General features: G+C 33.4%; 1 protein-coding gene across 1 annotated transcript in view; it reads right to left on the bottom strand.

Moving 5' to 3' along the window:
- Positions 1-11,710, bottom strand: part of TECRL (trans-2,3-enoyl-CoA reductase like) — a gene marked incomplete at its 5' end in the record, with an annotated part of 31,803 nt that extends 20,093 nt beyond the window's left edge. The window contains 2 exons of the mRNA XM_032272235.1: positions 3,249-3,364; positions 11,591-11,710. Of these exons, the coding sequence (XP_032128126.1) occupies positions 3,249-3,364; positions 11,591-11,710 (236 nt within the window). The remainder of the gene's footprint in view (positions 1-3,248; positions 3,365-11,590) is intronic.
- Positions 11,711-21,790: the final 10,080 nt, after the last annotated feature.

A 21,790-nucleotide genomic window follows, 5' to 3' on the forward strand; every position in this document is an offset into this window, starting at 1 on the left:
AGTAGGGTGACTTTAGGGAAAACAAATAATTAGACTAACACTATCCTGATTAGGTCAGCAGCAAATTTATCATTATTCATTAATTCAGGAAAAACAAATTGTGCACCTACTATGTAACATACTTGTTTTATGTGATGCATATACCTGTAAGTATAATAGTAGATAAATTCTGAAAAATAGGTAAGAGAGCAAAAAACATGGATATCTGGGGGAAGAGCTTTCTAGAAAATCAGACAAACAGAAGCAAAAGTCGTGATATAGAAACTGCCTTATGATTTCAAAAGGTAGATAAGGAAATTGATATCTCTCCTCATTTTATTGTTCTTTTGTAGGAGTGGTTACAAAAACCCTTGGGTAATATACATTTTTTTGTTTGTTTTATAAGAAAACAGCAATGTAGCAGAGCCATCAGTGAGAAATTTTGGTTCAATCTATGATTCTTCTACATTACTTCATTCACTTCTTTCATGCTATACCATGAGAGTGTAGAAACCACCATACAATATACAAGTAGAACCGTACTGCTTATATATATGCCGCATTGTACATCATTGCTAACTCACCAAGTTTGATTTTATTTCAAAGTGTTATTATTCTATATAATTATGTTTAACTTCCAGTCAAACACTGATTATTTTCTGTTAATTGCTAAATTAACTGTAAACCATAAATAGGCATGGATCCAATTCTTTTTCCCAACCAAAGTACTGATAAAATCTTATTTATTTTGAATCAAGTGAGGTTCAGGATATGAGGGCACAGCATAGAAAAGCACATCTTCAGCTTTGGAAACAGCAAGGGAGGCATTGCACCAGGTTTCTGGTTTCTGTTGAGGAAGACAAGGAAATGTTCAGGTAACAGGTTCGTAAGATACTTGATGTGGATACAGTTCGTACAGGAGATATCCCTTTTGTCTCAGTGTGTGGAGGATTCTAAGAGATCTGAATAACTTTGTGGTGGTTGGGTCACATATAGAAATCTCCTACTATATGAACTTAGAAGAAAATTCTTTTGACATTATAACATTAATTCAAAACAATTTTGGAGACAACATTTTAGTCTGTGGCAACTGGATGTGACATTTAAGAATTCATCTTAAAACAACATCATCCCGAAAATTAGGTGACACAAGCTTTGTGATTATTTTCTAAAGCCCTGCTAGACACCTACATTTCAAAAGTAGTGTGTGTATCTGCTGTGGAATTACTTTATACAAACTTAAGGTATATGTTTTTTGGGAACAATGTGGCACAAATACATTCACCACTGAGATACTACCAAACATGGTGTACTTGTGTTTAAGTATAGTAAGGCTGGTGCAGTGACGCATGCCTATAATCCCAGCACTTTGGGAGACTGAGGCAGGAGTATCTCTTGAGCCCAGGAGTTCAAGAGCAGTCTGGGCAACATAATGAGACTTAATCTCTAAAAATATTTTTTAAAAATTAGCTGGATGTGATGGTATACACCAATAGTCTCAGCTACTTAAGGCGCTGAGGTGGGAAAATGGCTTGAGCCCTGAAGAGTGAGGATGCAGCGAAACATAATTGAGCCACTGCATTCTACCCTGGGCTACAGAGCAAGACCCTGTCTCGAAAACAAAAAACAAAAAACAAAAAAAAAAAAAAAAAAAAAGAAAAATATGAGTCAGTTAGAATGACACTGAAGAAAACTTGTTTCTTCATGCTCTGCCACACATTTGGTATGTGTTCCATATTTGGCCTAAAAAATGAATGCTTTTAGATTCTCCACCAAACTCTTTGTCCCAGCCTCTTTTTTAAATAATTGAGCATTCCTTTCACTCAAGAAAATGTGCAGAGGTACTTTCTGCAATAATTGTACATTTCTTAAGGCCTCCCAAGCTTGGCAGAACTGAGAATCAATTAAATATATATTTTTAAAATAAATTACCCAGTCTTGGGTTATTTCTTCACAGCAACAAGCAAACGAACTAATACAGTAGAAAATCAGGACATGAAAGGAGATAAGTGTGGCTGGACTACAGTAATTAAAGTTAACCAAACTTGATTATAGGTAAGAAACTTAGGATAAAATTGGTTCTCAATCTTGTAGGATTCAGATGACCTAAACATTTAAAATTTTCTTCTTAATTCACTTGGAGTTTATTTAATGAAAAAATTTTTTGAGGTCTTTTTTTTCTAACAAATTTCCCTCTCCGGAGCCCAATAAGCATCTTGAATAAATATTCTCTCTCTATTTCATTTGGCTGATCATTCTTGCAGAGAGACAGATTATTTTCACAATATACTAATAACCACAGTTACAGAGAATGCTTTATTTATTCCCTTACTGTTTTATTTGTCATGCTTCAGAGTGGTGCTTAATTTTTTATTTTGACTTATAAAAAGTAACTTGTAAACTTTTTTCTTCCTGTTTATTAGTTTGGTCATTATTTCTTTCCTATGCAAATTGCCAAATAAATAAATAGGGATTTAATAATAGATAATAAATAAATTTTTAGTGAGTACTTATATTTTATGTCCTATATATGGTCTCTCAATTTTATAATTGCAAACTTCTTTTAATGATATTTCTGAATTTCCGAATTCTCTTGACAGCTGTGATCATTATTAACACAAATTACTTTTTTTTTTTTTTTGAGACAGAATCTTGCTCTGTCTAACAAACTGGAGTGCAGAGGCACAATCTTGGGCTCACCACAACCTCTGCCACCTGGGTTCAAGAGATTCTCCTGCCTCAGCCTCCCAAATAGGTGGGACTACAGGTGAGCGCCACCATGCCCCACTAATTTTTGTATTTTTAGTAGGGACAGGATTTCTCCATGTTGGCAAGGATGGTCTCGATCTCTTAACCTCATGATCCTCCCGCCCTGGCTTCCCAAAGTGCTGGGATTACGGACATGAGCCATCACGTGCCACCAAATTACCTCTATTTTAAGGTATACCTAATAGTTCTTAGTTTACAAATTTGGAAGTTGGTGTATATACCCTATTTGAGGTCATCTAAAATATATTTCCATAAAATTGTATCCAATTTAATTGAGTTTACCAAAAACTTTTATTAATATTTTATCTGCTTACTAATTCATCTCCTCTTCAATGTATGTTTTATATATACGTGTGTATGTTATATATGTATATACACACATATATACACATATATATCACTTATATATACACATATATATCACTTATATATACACATATATTTCTCTCTCTCACACACACACACACACACACACACACACACAAGTATGTATCACTTACTGTACCACTGGGTGGCGTAGTCTTCTAGCGCTCTCTTTTCCATCGTATATACATGGGATTCTCAAATAAAAGAGGAGATATATTAGCAGAGGTCCTGTGTATTCAGCCAAAAATACCTGAAAATAAAAGATGATTTGGATTAAACAATAAACATAGATGTGTTTAAGGTTTATTTGTGTCTATGAGTATTAGCCTACTGGATAAATTGGTGAAATAGACAGATGAATTATTTTTTAAAATAACTAGATTAAGTGATAGTGGAAATAATGTCTTCTTTGAGGGAACAAGAGGGAAAAAGCAAAATATATGTATAGTTAACATAAAATAAAAATAAATATTGAACCTAATAAACTGGTTTATTTCACTACATATAGTAAAAAGGAGAATTTGTTTGAATAAACAAATGATTGTTAGTTTATTTTTGTGTATGTTTACCCAGTCCAATACACACTCAATCATATGTATGAACTGTCCCTGTCAATAAACTGAATGAGCTAAAGTATTTATTTTTTTCTCTTTCTTTTCTTCCCTTCGCTACCCTCCAGGGGCCTGTCAGCTTGAACCCACTGATTTGACTCTAATTCAAATGGAAACAATTCAGTCTTCTCTATTAGAAATTTTACTCTTTAATTCTAATGAGTCTAGTTGTGTGGTTAAAAGAACTAACTTCTGAGTGCTTGAGCCGAGTCGGGGTAACCATATTTGAACTACAGAGAGACACTAACAGCATTTGGAAAGGTAATTGAAAACAAGATGAAATGATTGCAAAAGATGAGTTGACTAACTGGTGTAAATTTGAATACCCTTTAATTTTTTTAATGCTAAAATCATGTTAAATTTCCTTAAATATTTAGACAGAGAGATGAATATAATTTACTTAGGAGTTTTCAAAGAGAAAATAAAAAAATAAGACTTGACAATAATACATTTGACTGCCAGTAACTATTTTGTCTTTACTTGCTACCATGTTTTGAAGAACAAATTTGTAGCTGGACATGTTTTACTCAAATATGCAGTTAGTTGTACACATTGGTTAGAACATTGTTAGAATGCGTCATACATGTGCATGGTTTCATATTCATTCACATACACTATATATAATCTATGTACGATTACACAAAAATGCACAAATAGCAATTTATGTATGGAGGTTTTTTTCACTTACAATTCTGCCTTTTAGAAATTTAACTATTTTCTCATGTGCCAAGAAAGATTTGTGTGTGAGAAGTAAAAACAATGCAAATTCTGATCAATTCATTATAAAAACAGTCTCATTTAAGAGACTAATTTATGTGTTATGAAATGCCTCATTATTCAGATATAAAGAAAATATTTACCCCTTGTGAATATTTAATGATAGAATGTCAAAAATTCAGAATAATGAAGAGGGTAATTGTTTTAGTACAATAAAAAGTTTAAAATAGTTATTTCAACACCAATTGATCTAGTGAAGTCAAATTTGAGCAAATTCTCTAAGAACATATTAGGAATATAAAATGTTGTGAACAATAGTTATTGTCCATCAAGTGTCACCCTTTATTAACTTAATAAAATCACTAATGCAGATCTGAAGTTTCTTTGGATGACAGGAAATTAAACTATAATCTTATCTCAATCCTCAAACATAATTCAGAGAGCCTACTAGCATATAGAAATATGTTTTAGGAAGCCTATTATTTGATAAAGAATACTTTTATGCTAGAATATGGAGAGTAAAAAAAAAGTACCAGGTTATGAATGATATGTCCCGAAAGCACTAGGCAGTGATAAATAACTTTTGAACAATGCATTTGAAAAAAATTATTTCAGTATAAATAGAAGAAAGGAGAAAAGATATTTTATTAAACCTAGAAAGTAATCACAAAATAGTTCAAGATGAGGAAAACTAGGGCTAGATAGACATATATTAATATATTCTTCTGAAAATGCAATTGGTCTTTTCTACTAAATTAGGGGAAGTAAAACAAAATCAAAATCAAGTGTAATTATGTAAACAGATACAAAGATATACAGACCAAGTCCAACACAAGAACTTACAAAGACTGGAAACTCCCCTATATTACAAAATTCTACTGAAGATTCTATATTCTAAAGAGGCACATACACCTTCCTTTTTCTTATTTTGAAGATAAACACTATATTGAAATTCCATCTTATTTATATTATTAAATATATTTATATTTCCTCTTTCTAAAAAGTTATGTTCATTAGACTAACCCTGTGTTTTGAATACCAAAACATTTATTACTTTTACTAGGCAAGCAAGGAGTTTGGGAGTCTTCGAAACCTCAGTGGAATCTTCAAAGTGATATATGCATAAATTGAAAAAGGGAATAATCTGCTAAAAAAATACACTGAAACATGAAACAGCAATTTTGAATTGGTTAGGAACCATGTGCTTAAACTGTGCTTAACGCATTTCATTCTACTTGAAAAAAAATTAATGCTATCATTATTAGAGTGTCGTTGGATTTACTATTTCTTTTTCTAAAATTGCTATTGGCAGTTAAAAAATATGTATTTCAGAATTTCTGAAAACAAAATAGTTTTAACCTTAATCTCCTGAAGATAAGGGTGTTACCTAGAAGCATTTATCAGCTGTAATACAGTAATATGACTTTGTACTTAATGAATACTTTTGAAGTTAGTATCATGCTAAGTAAAGATTGTGTGTGTGTGTGTGTGTGTGTGTGTGTGTTTGTAGTTTGTCAAATAAATAACATATGATGGAGATTTTTATTTTAGATAACTCAAACACAGAAAACTAAAACACAGTTTTAGAAAAACTGATAAAAATATTTTTAAAAAAGTTTTTACAGCCCTCAGAAACATAATGTCCTTCAGGAATTAGGAGGTTGAGGATTTTAAAATGGCAGATCTAGGGAAGAGATTGAACCTTGCATATGAAGCCCCATATGAGCCTGATAAGAAGAGCAGTTCTTTTGATGGGACCTAGGAATGAACAAACAAAAGCTGTTGTTCATCATCTGTAAAGGATGAAGTTGGCCTTATAAAACTCTCCCCACAGATTCTAAAGCTCAGCCTAAAATCATTTCAATCATTGATTGGATCAAGATGATTTGGACCCAATAATGAAATTCAATCATCTTGAGAATGGTAACCTATCTTTGAAAGAAAACAAAAATCACCCCAGAACTTGTTATCATTAAAATTAAAATTTTTCACATAAATTTTCTGCACCTAGAAATACACAGGCATACAAAGACTAAACGGATTGTGAGCAAAACCAAGAGAAATAGCAAAATAAAATAAAGAAGAAGATTCACACGACAGGATTATTAGACACAAACTTTAATAAAAACTATCTTTTATGTGTTAAAATAAATAAAATATAAAGTTGAGATTTTCAGGTATGTAAAAACTTTGAAAAGAAAAATACGAAAATGCAATAGAAAATTTGAAAGGAGAATTTAGAGAATAATGGACAAGAAATAGTTGAATAGATTATGGTAGCTAATTTTTCAAATATCGAATTTCATGCACACACAAATACAAAACCACCAACAATAAGGCAAGACAAATAGAAATATAATTATAATGGTGCATATCATAGTCAAATCACTAATAACAGAACCAAGTAAAAACAGTTCAGAAAAGACAGATCACTTTCAAAGGAATATAGCTGACTTTTCAACAGAAACAATGGAATTCAGAAATTAAAACAATAAAGTGTTGTAAAGTGAATAAAAGAGAACTGCCAATATAAACTTATTTTTATGTAAAAATATTATTTAACAATGAAAGTTAACAAGGATTTTTTTTCTTCTTCTTTTCTTTTCTTTTTTTTTTTTTTTTTTTGGGTGGACAGAGTCTCAGCCTGTTACCTGGGCTGGAGTGCAGTGGTGCTCTCTGGACTCACTGCAACCTCTGCCTCCCGGGTTAAAGCAATTCTCCTGCCTCAATCTCCTGAAAAGCTGGGATTGCAGGTACCCACCACTACTCCCAGCTAAATTTTTGTATTTTCAGTAGAGACAGGGTTTCACCATATTGGTCAGGCTGATCTTGAAATCCTGACCCTGTGATTCACTGGCCTCGGCCTCCCAAAGTGCTGGGATAACAGGCATGAACCACGGCGCCCGGCCAAAATGAGGACATTTTAGGATAAACATGAATGGAGATAATTTATTAATGACAGAACTAGAATAAAACACTGAAGATGTTTTCCAGGCAGAAGGAGACCAGATGTAAACTCAACATTAGAAGAAATAACTAAATTGTAGCAAAAAGAATAAGTCTAAATAAATATTTATTAGATAAAATTTTAGCAACTTATTTGGATTTAACATATATAGAAAATTATAAAACCATGAATGATCATTCAGGAGAAGCCTAAATATAAAGTGATTCAACTATTTATGAAGTATTTTTACATTAGTAAAATCAAATGTAAAAATGCACACTAGTGTTAAATATCTCAAGGGTAGGCACTGGAATCTCTTTGGTAACCCCTGGAGTTAGTAAAATAAAAGACTTAAGTACCAAAATAACACAGATGAGATAGAAAAGAGAGTATGACAATTAATTCAAAATAAGAAAAAAAGATAAAAAAGGTTATAGAATACACTAGACAAATTGAAGAAAATAAGATTTAGAGATTAAAAATGTAATTCACAATAAAAATAGACTATCATGACAATGCAAAACATAAAACTCTCATAAGAAAACACAGGAGAGAAATTCCAGGACCTAGAACTAAGTGGAAGGATTCTTATATACGAAAGAAAAAGCAAAATCTTTAAAAGAAACCCTTGATAAATTAGACTGCATTAAAATTGAAAACGCTTCTAGCAGTGAGAAGTTCTGTTAAGATGATGAAAAGTTAAAGACTGAGAGAAAATATTTTTAAACCACATACACAAGGACTCCAATCTAAATTATATAAAGAATAATTAAAACTCAACAGTGTGTCCCAAATAATTTTTTTTTTTAAGTTCTGGCAAAATACCCCTACACATATGTTCACTGCAGCTTCATTTATAATAGCCAAGTACTAAAAAATCACCCAAATGTAATTCAAAGAGTAAATGGTTAAACAAAGTTCATTACATCCATATAACTGAGTATCAGTCACCAATATAAAGGAACCAATTATTGATACAACAATCAGGATGGATTTTAAGGAAACCATGTTTACAGAAAAGGAAACATCAATCTCAAAATATTGTTTGAATCCTTTTGTAGAGCATTCTCCACACGACAAAAATAGGGAGATGAAGAACATATCAGTGGTTACTCTAGGATGGGAAAAAGTGTATGTAACTATACAAGGATAACATGAAGAAGTTCTTCTTAAGGATGAAGCAATTCTCTATCTTGGCATTGGTGGTATATACAGGAACTTAAACAAGGGAGAAATTACATAGAATTGCACATTAACACATACACACAAGAATTAACATAGAAATGGTGAAAACTGCATAACTTTAACGTATAACATGTAATGAGGATTATGTTATCATATTAATCCTTTATCCTAAGTTTTTGCAAGTTAAATGAGCCAAAATTCTCTCTATATTTTGTAACACAGTTTGTTGGGGAAAAATATTAAAATCTCAATTTTAACCTTGCTAAATTAATTACTTCCACAACACTATGAAATATTTTATTATAAGAAAAACATTTTATATTTCTCAATGTACAAGAGTATCATATGTGGTAAAACATTACCTTTGTTATATAATTTAGTTGATACAAAATGAGTGTGATTGCAATGTAGTGTGTATATTTTTAGTATTTAATAGAACTGACTCATTTGGAGGAAAAGGATATGTGAACCATAGGGTTGATTTAAAATTATCCAGCATATTTGTGGGGTTCTCTTTGTTCACATAGATGATTTTCCTCTCAAATGAGCTGTAATTTTCCAGTGCAATTTCCAAATAACTCCACTTTAATGTGTTTTTGTCTCAATGCTTATCCAAGTGATGAAGCTGAAATTTACAATTATTTAATACTGCTAATTCTGACACAGTTTCTGTAAACAGAATTCCCTTTTCGTTGTAAATGTGAACAAAGATATTGTGAATGTTTTAACCTTTGAAGACCAAACATGCATTTCTCAAATCTTTTTAGGCAAAGATCTCTAGACAACACATTTAAGCACAGTATTAAAACCTTAATTTGCAGAACGCATGTATCTTCCAAAGGTTGTTTTCTAAATAATAAAATATGCTTCATAAGAATTCATAAGATTCTAAACTCAATCTTTAGTGTTACAAATTAGTACTCAAAAGCTCAATATACTTTGGAAAGTAAACTATTTAATTAAAACATAAAATAGAACTAATTAATTACACAGTAATTACACAGGAAGTATAACTTTTTTTTTTTTTTTTTTTTTTTTTGAGATACAGTTTCATTCTTGTTGCCTTGTTTCCCAGGCTGGAGTGCAGTGGCACAATCCCTGCTCCTGCAACCTCTTCCTCCTTGATTCAAGCAATTCTCCTGCCTCAGCCTCCTGAGTAGCTGAGATTACAGGCATGACCCACCACACAAGGCTAATTGTGTATTATTAGTAGAGACATGCTTTCTCTATGTTGGTTAGGCTGGTCTCCAACTCGTGACCTCAGGTGATCCACCCACCTTGGCCTCCCAAACTGCTGGGATTTACAGGCATGAGCGACCGTGTCTGGCCAGGAAATATATCTTACAATGAAAGATTGTTAGAAAATATAAACAGGGGAAATAGGGGAGGGATGGTGGGGGGTGGGGAGTTGGGGAGAGAGAGCAAGGGGAGAGATGCCAGATGTAGGTGATGGGGAGGAAGGCAGCAAATCATACTGCCACGTGTGTACCTATGCAACAATCTTGCATGTTCTTCACATGTACCCCAAAACATAAAATGCAATGAAATAATAAACGAAAAAAAAAGAAAATATAAGCAGATGTAGCAATATTTTAGTTAATAAATTTAAAATCAAATTTTGTTAGATTATACTTAAAAATAAATATTAATATATAAATTGTCATACCTTTGTAATAGTTACAAAAATTAATTGCTTAATTTTAAAGAAACAGCTCAAATCACTATGAATGTTAATGCTGATTGTTAATTCTGGCAAAAAGAAAAGCCATTTTGAATAGAAAATATTAAAAGTAATCACAAACATGGGGTAGAATGTAACAGCAAAGAAAAAACTTTCATAGTTTAAACAATACACAAAACAGAAGTTTAATGCAATTAAAACAAATGAATCTCACCATTCTTTGCATATCAAAACTATTTGTTAATTATTTCACTGCCTCTGTTACTAAATATCATATTAACATTTCCTCTTGCTGCTGAAGCTATTCCACTGATTTATTCTATTACCCACTGAGTGTTTCAGTACTGTGTACTAGCACCAAGTATTTTCACTGCCTCTTAACCCTCCATATCTTTTCTATGTAGCCCTCATTCTTGTAATGCCATTTTCAGATACCGTCATTTTAGGATCTGCTATTTTCCTCCAAAAGGAGGCACAAGAACATTTTTGCAGGCTGAAAAAAGTTTACTTGTTCATGGTCTGTTGCCAAAAGTTTGTTACTCTGCATGAGAACCTCCTGTTTAATGGATATTCTGTACTCTTCTCTCCAGTGTCAAAAGGGTCTATGATGTCCCTAGGTGGCTAGAAGGACAAGGTAAAAAGATACTATGTGAATAACAAAGCACAGAGAAAGCAGATGAAACCAGCCCCATAGTCCATAGATAGTTGTTTTGGGATAAATGTAGAAATTGATCCTTCTACTGCTACAATTTGAAACTTACATTTGTGTAACCTAAGTTCCTTCTTCAGGAAAGAACCTTCAGCCTTCTCAAAAAAGTATCAAAGAACTGAAACTCATCAGATCACCCCACCAGATGCCTCCTTGTCCCTCCCTACTACCTGTTTTCTTACACATTGTTACATTTATTCCCTGCTATATAAACCCTAGTTTTAGTCAGGGAGATGGATTTGAGACTGAACCTCATCTCCTTGGCTGCAGCACCCAATTGAAGTCTTCTTCCTTGGCAATACTTGTCATCACAGTCATTGGCTTTCTAGGGAGCAGCAGCACCTAGACTGAACCCCTGGTATTTTGGTAACAGAGTTGAAGCTCCCAGTCATAGAGTGGATTGATATTTTAAAAAGGAACTTATCTTCCTTTTTCAAAACTTGGTTTTCTATTTCTCCAATACATAAGTAGAACTTTGGCCACTGGTCATAGTAAGAATAGAAAATTAAAAATACCATTCAGTACATTTTGTTTCACTATGATTTTATTTGGCAGAAATAGGCTATCAGTGAATTATTTAGAGCAAAACATGAGGCATGTGGGTTACATTCTAAATTGACACTTACTGTGGTCCAACTGACTTGTTGACCTAGGTCTGTAACATACAGTGTGACAATGGAGGAAGCTGCAATACGTTGAATGGTAACGTGGTCCTTCAAAAAAGGCCCGCCTAAAATAAAAATAAGAAAATGTTACTTTAATAGAATTTTAAACCATAATGATAAAGAATTTCTTAATGTAAAATCAACCATAGCTAAGGATCAATTTAATATGAAAATTACACTGTACAAGAAATCTTCAAAGTAAAATAAAATATGAAAAGTCCCATTTTATAACCTATATCTGGCAACTTTTCAAATGCACAGTGGTTTCCCAATACCATGTAATGAAAATTTAGACCACAATTAGTTACTATCCTATTATTTCTGAGAATTATTTCTTAGGACCTAAACAAATAAGATACAGGATATTTTTTTAAGTAAAATTTTAGGATGAGTGTGATGGGTCACATCTGTAATCTCAGCAATTTGTCAGGCCGAGGTGAGCGGATTGCTTGAGCAGGAAAGTGACAAGGCAAACTTCTCTCTACAAAAAAATAATAAAAAAAAAAATTAGCCAGGCGTGGTAGTGCATGCCTGTAGGCCCAGCAATTCAGGAAGGTGAGATGGGAGGATTGCTTGAGCCACAGAGGTCATGGTGCAGTGAACTGTGGTCACACCACTGAGCTCCAGTATGGGCCACAAAGTGAGACCCTGTGTCAAAATGAAAACAAAACAAAACAACAAAAAATATAATTTTGAGTGTTAGTAGGACTGCATCTCAACCAATTTCTTTTTTTTTTTTTTTTTTTTTGAGACGGAGTTTCGCTCTTGTTACCCAGACTGGAGTGCAATGGCGCGATCTCGGCTCACCGCAACCTCCGCCTCCTGGGTTGAAGCAATTCTCCTGACTCATCCTCCTGAGTAGCTGGGATTACAGGCACGCGCCACCATGCCCAGCTAATTTTTTGTAGTTTTTTAGTAGAGACGGGGTTTCACCATGTTGACCAGGATGGTCTTGATCCCTTGACCTCGTGATCCACTCGCCTCGGCCTCCCAAATGCTGGGATTACAGGCGTGAGCCACCGTGCCCGGCCTCAACTAATTTCTAAATGATTTTATAATAGGATAAATTACTGGTGGATGGATGGATGGTCCCTCTAAAGCACTAGAAGAATGCCCTAATTTATCTTTTTAAAAGATATTCTGGATGCTGTGTGAAAAATAGAAAAAAAGGGAAACAAGGTGATTATTTAGGAGACACTTAATCCAGCTGGAGCTGATGTTTGTTTAGATTAAGGTTGTACTGGTGAAAATGTTAAAATATATGAATTGTAGACATATTTTGAATGTAGCCTAAATTCAACTTGTTGAGAAGCTGATTGAGAGAAGAGTATTCAGTGAGATACAGTTAGATTTTAGCCAGTGTACTTAAGTGCAGTGTAATCTCATTAACTGACATGAAGAAGGCTACAGAAAAAGCAGGGTTTGGTGGTGAAAATTAAGAGTCTTTAAGGTATTTTAAGTGAGTGGTAGATCTTAGATATTCAAGAAAGAATTGACAAATAGGCAGCCGGCTAGAAGTGTGTGTAAATGTTTGAAAGTCTTAAATATTTGAAAGTCATTAACATTTAAAACCATGGGGCTTGATGAGATTGTTTATCTATTCAGCTTGGAAAAAAGGGAATAAAAACACACTAAGGTTTCTAGTATTACAGGCCTTAGACATAGTAAGACAAAGATATAGCAAAGGTTACTGAAAGGAGCTGCTCATAAAATAGATGTAAAATAAACAGAATTGACTCCATTCTTAAAAATAACCAAGAGACAAGTCTGGAACGTGTATATGGGAAGATATTTACAAAAATGTCCTTTTATAGCATTTATAATAAAATATTTGAAGAAAATTAAATATTCTTTAATAACCTAAAAGATAAATATATTTCATTTTATTTAAACTAATGTAAACAAAGCAGGAAGAAAAATGAGTAGACTAGAGCTCATATACCAAAATGGATTAATCTCTCAAATGTGATCCTATTATTGTTGTTATTATTATTGTTGTACTTAGCACGCTTTGTGATTTATATTATCTACATAATTAAAAGGCATCATTCCAGTCTCTATGTTTGAAATAAATAAGAAAATGTTAATATGTATCTACCATTAGATGACTTTTCAGAATCCAAAATATCTACTTATATTTATAATTAAAGGTTTTTTAAAGTGAAATGAAAAACATACAATTGTATATTATATATGAAGGCAGTAACTTGATAAATCTGCTTTTAACAGCCAGATGATTTAGGTGGTTATATTTATATGGTTCTCTGGATACATTAATGCAACCATTTCATAATTATATTTTAGAAATTTCATGTAAATTGATTAATATTTGTTAAATACTTATATATCTAATTACATATAAAGATAATTTGGCATTGCTTTGAAAATGTGAGTGTATTTACCTAAGAACACATGTGAGGTAGCCAGATTTCTTAGATAATCCCCAGGATTTCTGCCCCCTGTATAATCCCTGAGTTTCTGCATATGATAGGTTGTTGTTTCGTTGATTAAGTTATGTTGCATGGCTTTAAAAAATAAGATCCTCTAAGTAGTCCTGATTTATTGCATGAATTTTTACAATCTGTGTGTAGAAATCAGAGACAGAAGAATTTAGATATTTAGTTCATAGGGAAGATTCACTGTGCTATTGCTGGCTTGATCAATGTAAATATACATGTGGCCTTTGAGAAAAGACAGCGCCTTTAGGAAGTGACAGCCAGCAAAAACACAGGGACTTCTCTCATGCAACTGCGAATAACAAGTAAACATAAAATGCCAACTTTTCCAAAAACACAAGTGGTTTGTGTCAAGAGTCTTCACATGAGAATTCAGTTCATCCAACACTCTGATTCCATTCTTATAATATCCTAATCAGAGAATCCAATCATAATACAGCTTCAATTTAATAAATGATAGTTTTTTGTACTGTTAAATTGTGTGCATTTGTTACATAGCAATAGAAAACTGTTGCAACATTAGTCAAAGTGAAGACTCTGACATCGAAAAGGTCAGTAGTAGTATGATAATTGTGTATAAGAACAACATAATGTTAATAAGGTCAAAAAATTCAGCTGACTTTGTATCACTTGAAGTATGCTGAAAATATGTTTCCAATATACATCTATCATCACCCTTAAAAAAGGAATTAGTTTCTACCCTTCTATCATCCTTGCCAGCCTCAAAGAACAGAGCATTGGCATAATATTTTTAAAATGTGGTCCCATCAATATGACATTTTGGAAACACAACCTGACAAAATCCAGATGTACCATTAATTATACTACTCAGTCTCAAGAAACGGGGACTTCTTGGCTTTTCATGATTACGTCCTTTATCAAAGGGAAAGGAGTATGTGGGGCCAAGAGGACAGGACATGCCTAACTAGATTCCATGCCATATCTTTCTAGATCATGTCTCAGCCACTTAAAGGCCTTGAATTTCCTGCCCAAATTCACACAAGCATGACATGGTCTCTGGATGTTCCCCCCCAAGTATGGGCCAGGCACTGGGTACACAACCAATCTCAAACCTAGTGGGTTGTCGAGACTATTGTATAAAGGATGTGGAGGGAGCTTTGACGTATTGCTTGGAAACAGTGATGTCAAAGATAAATACTATTTTTTCTATGTAGAAATAGAACAATTTTAAGCATTAGAAATTTTACCCAGTCCTTCCAGGACATTATAAGGCTTATTAATAAAGTAGGAAAATACAAAATATTTTACTTACCAGATTATATAACAGATTTATTCTAAAAATAGCTGAAATTATTCACTAATTCCATATCTACAGCATACACAGCCTTGTAGTTCTTCCCATTTAGAGCTGGCCTTATATACCCACTCCTTGTATATGGGCTAATTAGTGACTGGTGGGACAAGTGATCATTTGACAGTCCCAAGCCTGGACTTCAACAATTCTTTAGTACATCTGCTCATATTTATACCTCTACTTCCAACTTGTGAGTAAGTCCAGACTGCTTTGCTAAGGAGTGATGGACCACATAGAACCAAGGGAATTTTGTGCAAGTTATAGTCATTTATAGACCAATCATTCCCTAACTGCCCAGCAACTGAGTGCAGCTGCATGCATGAGCCTAGTCACGTTCAGTTAAATATAGCACAGCTCAGCAGAGACACAGAGCTAAAGAACTGGTTAAAATTTTACCCATGAAAATCAGTGGTTGCTATTTTGTGTTTTAGAGATTTCTATTATTTGAGGAAGCTGTAGAAGTCGCTAATATTCACATAAGATTAACAATTCTAGTAAATATATTTTGGGAGCGAACATGTATAAATAATAAGACCCTGTTTTGTTTTGGTATTGTCTTTTTTTTCTTCTTAATGCTAATAGTTGTGACTGATTGATGGAGTAACTAGCATGTGCCAGTCATCATATGCATTATAAACATAATCTAACACTTCAAAAATGATTCCATGTGGTTTTTTTTTTTTTTAGCTCTGTCATATAAAAGAAGACCCTGTGGGCAGGTAAGTATGAGAGTTAATCAAATGTAAAATTCTCAATTAATCCAAATAAACTTTGGATTTTGATTTCTTTGCACCATATCTCACTAAATCAATTGATTATTTTCTGTTTTTTAAAAATACATCATTACACCTTTTTAAAATTTTTTTGAGATGGAATCTCAGTGACACCTAGGCTGGAGTGCACTGGTGCAGTCTAGGCTCACTGCAACCTCCACCGCCTGGGTTCAAGTGATTCTCCTGCCTCAGCCTCCCAAGTAGGCTCATGCCACCACACACGGCTAACTGTTGTATTTTTAGTAGTGACAGGGTTTCACTCTGTTGTCCAGGCTGGTCTCAAACTCCTCCCCTCATGATCCACTGGCCTCAGCCTCCCAACATACTGGGATTACAGGCGTGAACCACGGCACCTGACCCATCGCATTCCTTTTTAAAGACACTTAGACACCTATATTTTACTCATCTCATACCCAACCCTGGTACACTAAACCAGGTAAGTAAATTTAGAAGAAAAGGAATGTGTCAATTCACCAAATTTCTTGACATCATAGGGTTTAAAATTGTGAGAAACTTGATATTTAACAATGGTTATAATGCTTCTTCACCAGAACACTGAACTAATAGAAATTTATCAGTCCATTAGAGTGTCCTTCAAATGGAAATTACACTTGACAATGTTGTCTGTGACATTCTTTGAGACTTCTTTGTGTAAGAGTCAATCTCATTTCATATGTGTCAATATTAATGTATTGAAAGGCCTTTATATGCTGACATGGCCAGTCTTACCAAGGCATAAATAAATAAGACAATAATTTGTCTTTACTAAACTCTGGGTAGATGGAAATTTGTCTTGAATATTTGAGGAAAAATGAATTTGAGAGAGTAAAAAAAAACTTGTGGCTTCTAGAAATCTTGCATATTTCTTTGGTGTGAACATGTAGGTCTCAGAGAAAGAGTCAATGGTTAAGACAGCAATGAAAACACTCATAACAATTTTGAGAGAATCATAGAAATTATTATTTGTCTTTAAGTGCGTGCAATCGCTGAGAGAGGACAACCTAAAGATTAGCAAGAGCAATAGAAAAAAAATCAATTATTTATGAAAAATTGAGAGATTGAAATTCCCTAAGAGGTACCTCCCGTAGATTTACTATTAATGGCTTTTGCTAAGTATCCCCACTGTATCCTGAAAAAAAAAAATGCTACCAATAGCTTGCATTAAAATTAAAAATTCCCAATTTTTAAGTTAATGCAGTGTCAATAACAGTAATTCTTTGTAAGAGCCATTTTTAAGTGAATATATTGATAAATTTCTTGAGATCATAGGGTTTAAAATTCTGAAAAACTTGAGGTTATGTAGTGTCAGAAGTAGAAATAGTGGTTATCTTTGGTAGGGTGCTGCCCAGCAATGATAGATAGTGACTGAAAGAAAGCATGAGGAAAGCTTTACAAGTGATAAATTCAGCTTTTTGATGGGGATTTGTTACATAGGTGTATTCAGGATTGGACATGCATCAAGTAGTGTGACCTATGACTTGTGCACTTCCATTTATGTAAATTTTTCATCAATAAAAACTTGAACATATTTGATTTAAAATTGAGGACTTCAATCTGATTTAATATTCATCTAATATTTGCATCTGAAATTGGGTTATTTTTCCTATTAAGAGTAAACACTAAGATGTCTATCAGAATTATATGTATCATTGACTTTTAATATTATGAGTTTATTGGTCATAGCAGAAACGTCACTTGAAGTTTTCTCTTTATACTGCCATTAGGAATAAAGAGACCACTAAATAATTCTATCTGTATAGAAAAATCAAATCCTCTTTATTATACACTTCCATAATAAAGAGTAGATTCACAATTATAAGAATATAATTTTTTGTCTTTAAATAAATTCTATATCATCGTTTTAAAGTCTTCATTAAAAATTTAATTCTTAACTTTGAGATTAAAATGTAAACCAATTTACAAAATATGTAATACATTTTTAAAAACAATATTTTTAAAGAAAATTTTCACAATTTTTTCTCCTCCTCCTCCTTCTTCTTCTTCCTATTCTTCCCCTTCTATTCTTTCTTTCTTTCTTTCTTTTCCCAAAACAATACATGAGAGAAAGCAGAGACAACTCAGGAGTAGAAAGATATGAGAATACTTCATGGAAATGAGAAACCATGGACAGAATCTTTATTAATAGATAATTTATAACTAGTTGAAAGAAAAAAGGAAAGTCAGATGAAAATTTTATGTGGGTAATTCTAAGGTTACATTGTAATGTTTAACTTCTCAAGTCTATTATGTGTGAGTACTGTAAATGCATACACTGAAGTAAATTTAACTATATAGCAAATATGTTCTTTTCCTAAAATAATAAATCAAAATATAAAACACACCTGATAGATGTTATTTAGGGGTAATTAGCTCTGTGACTTTCCATAACCAAGTAATTTTATTTGGTTAAAGGTTATATTGCTTTGATTACAAATTTTCAATGCATTTATAATAATAATAAATAAATATCCCAAATATGGTCATGATATGAAGAGTGAAATTGATAAACTCAATTATTGGCACTTTTTAAAGAACAAATATTTGAAAGATAGCATATAGTATAAAAATCAAAAGCCCACAGAATGATACATAAATTTCTTATTGTATTTTATGAAGGAAAACTAAGGATTTTCCTATTCTATTTTACAGTATTGTATATAGTTTGTCATTGCAATTAATGGACTTTTGCTTATTTTTGTGGATGCCCATGAACATACGTTATATCGTTTAATTTTGGTCCTTATTTCTTTTAATCTGTCTTTCACATTTTCTTAATCCCTTTATCTTTCTGCTTTCTGAGTAGTTTCCTCAGGCTCATCCTTTAACTGACTAATTTTTCTGTTTGTTCTGTATGGCTATGCTATCATTCCATTACATTTTAATGATAAGGGATAAAATGTTTTATTTCAATCAATTTTATTTGATCATTTCTCAAAAAAGCCTGTAGGTATTTGCAGTATCATGTTTTTCTCATAGTTTTGATTCTTTATTTTAAATCTTCCAATCATATGTAAGTGATTTAGCTGACTTCCTATGAGATTCCATATTTCTAATGTTCTCTGGAGTTAATCTTATTATTCATCATGTCCCTTACCACTTTCTGATGGTGGATTAGTTCTTATATGAATTTTTAAATTTAAATTGTAAGTTTACGTTCTTGAGGGTTTTAAGCTATGTTACATAAATTGAATGGATGCTTCTCCAGTGGGTTATTTTCCTAGGGACAGGTGTCCTGGAAGTATTACAGCTTGACACCACCATTAGCTGAATGCCATTAGAGTTTCAGTGAGAGGATTCCAAAAACATGAGAATATTATAATAAGAACTTTAATATAAGAATCACTTGAACCTGGGAGGCGGAGGTGGAGGCTTCAGTGAAGAGATTGCACCATTGCACTCCAGCCTGGGTGACAAGAGTGAAACTCCGTCTCAAAAATAAAATAAAATAAAATAAATAAGGCTGAAACATGCCCCTTGCTTAATTAGTACGTTGCAGGTGAAGAGCAGAGAAAAGCTACAGCCCATCAGGGATCCCAGACCTGGATCTCTTCAGGGAGTCACCGGAGCCAGGGCTGTGACTCCCTCTTTGGGGCCCTGCAGTTCCTGGCATTTCTAAGCTTCTGGGTGCCACAGCATTCCCGGGTTACAGCTGGGGAAGCAGCTTGTGATGTGCCTGGTCAGTCTGCAGCCTCACAGAGAGCTAACACCCATTCTGGCACCTGGAGATGCCCACTCTGTGGCAAGAGCCAGTATGTCTAACTGTTCAGTGGCCTGATCACTCACACACTTTTGTCACTCCACACCTGACTTCAGTTTCCCTTGGAGTCCTGGGATCCAGGACAGTAGCATGAACTGACTGCTGCCTGCCAGGGCAACTGGGCAAAATGAGCTCAGCAGGCCCAAGCAAAACTCAAGCAAAGGCATCAATAGCCATAGGTTTCCAGTCAGAAAAGCAACACCCCAAAAATCTCATAAAATACTACCAGATGGAGCAGATCCTAGTATTTTCTCCCTGTTATTGTTTTCCCCAATTCCCTGTTTTGGTCTTTCTATCTGAAATTCCTTGTGTCTATTAAGATTTTTAGTGTACATTTCTCATTACTGTTGTGAAATCTCCATGAGAACAGGTACTCTGGATCATTTTCATGCAGTGATTAGAAGACTGCATGATGGTCGGGCGCGGTGGCTCACGCCTGTAATCCCAGCACTTTGGGAGGCCGAGGCGGGTGGATCATGAGGTCAAGAGATCGAGACCATCCTGGTCTACACCGTGAAACCCCGTCTCTACTAAAAAATACAAAAAAAAATTAGCTTGACATGGTGGCGCGTGCATGGTATCCCAGCTACTCAGGAGGCTGAGGCAGGAGAATTGCCTGAACCCAGGAGGCAGAGGTTGTGATGAGCCAAGACCGCACCATTGCACTCCAGCCTGGGTAACAAGCGAAACTCCATCTCAAAAAAAAAAAAAAAAAAAAAAGACTGCATGACACAGAAGAATGTGTGATGTGGTTTTGTCAGATTCAAGTAAATACATGGCCTTCTTATGGAAGAATTGGTTATATATATATATACATATATATATATATATATACACATATATGCATGTGTGTGTGGGTGTATGTGCATGAAAGTATATATATTTATATTTACCATATTAGTTAAATGTGAAACTGTTACTTATAATCATTTTCCTATCTGAAGAGAAGGTGTTTTATTGCTGCATAACTGCCAAAGTCGTCTGTGCACACATTCACTGTGTTTGAAATCTGAGATTATACTCTGTTGTTGTTTTATTAATCTCAAGTAAATGACTTCCATGAATCTTAGTGTTCTCATCTGTGAAACAAACATTAACAACAAAAATAAGTGAAGGTTCACAAAAGTATGTATCTATTCAGGACATTGTGAGGAATAAATGTAATAACATGTCAAATTCCAAAAAAATTATTAAGAACACATTAAATATACTATTAAATTATAATTTTAAAGCAACATCAAAAACTTTTAGTCATTTGTACCGATGAAAGCTTTTCTGCTAAAATATGATATATGCATGAGACACGTTTTCTGAAAAAATAACACTGAAAATACAGGGTTACAAAAACATAAAGTTATGGAAAGATTAGTTAAAATCTTTACAACTCTCTATTGTGATCACTAGCAAAACCAGCAATAGTCATAATAAAAATACTAGTACCTTTAAAATATGTTTCTAATACAAAATTCAACAGAAAATACAGCTGTGCCTTCTTTTAAAAAGGGGGAATAAAGGGTGATGATAATGTGCAAGAATGATTTTCCAGCACTTAAATTAACAAAGATAAGGAGAAACTAGACAACGTACATTTCTAAGACAGAAAACCTGGCCAAATGAGCTTGGTAAAAAAAAGATATTGTGGTACAGTGTATATTAATAACATATCTTTCCATGTTTATGTTGTATAGTTTGCGCTCAGCTACTGTCACATGGTGGTGCAAAATGATACCATGCTCAAAGAAAGGTTTATAACAATTATAAATTCCACATCGCACTGATATCATTACCCTATTTACCAGTTTTACATGAGCTAATTAAAGTTATAGAGACAAATAAAGCAAACTATATAATCAAGTAAAC

Source organism: Sapajus apella, unplaced genomic scaffold (genome assembly GCF_009761245.1).
Source record: "Sapajus apella isolate SASKATOON/1434 unplaced genomic scaffold, GSC_monkey_1.0 scaffold5, whole genome shotgun sequence".
NCBI lineage: Eukaryota > Metazoa > Chordata > Mammalia > Primates > Cebidae > Sapajus > Sapajus apella.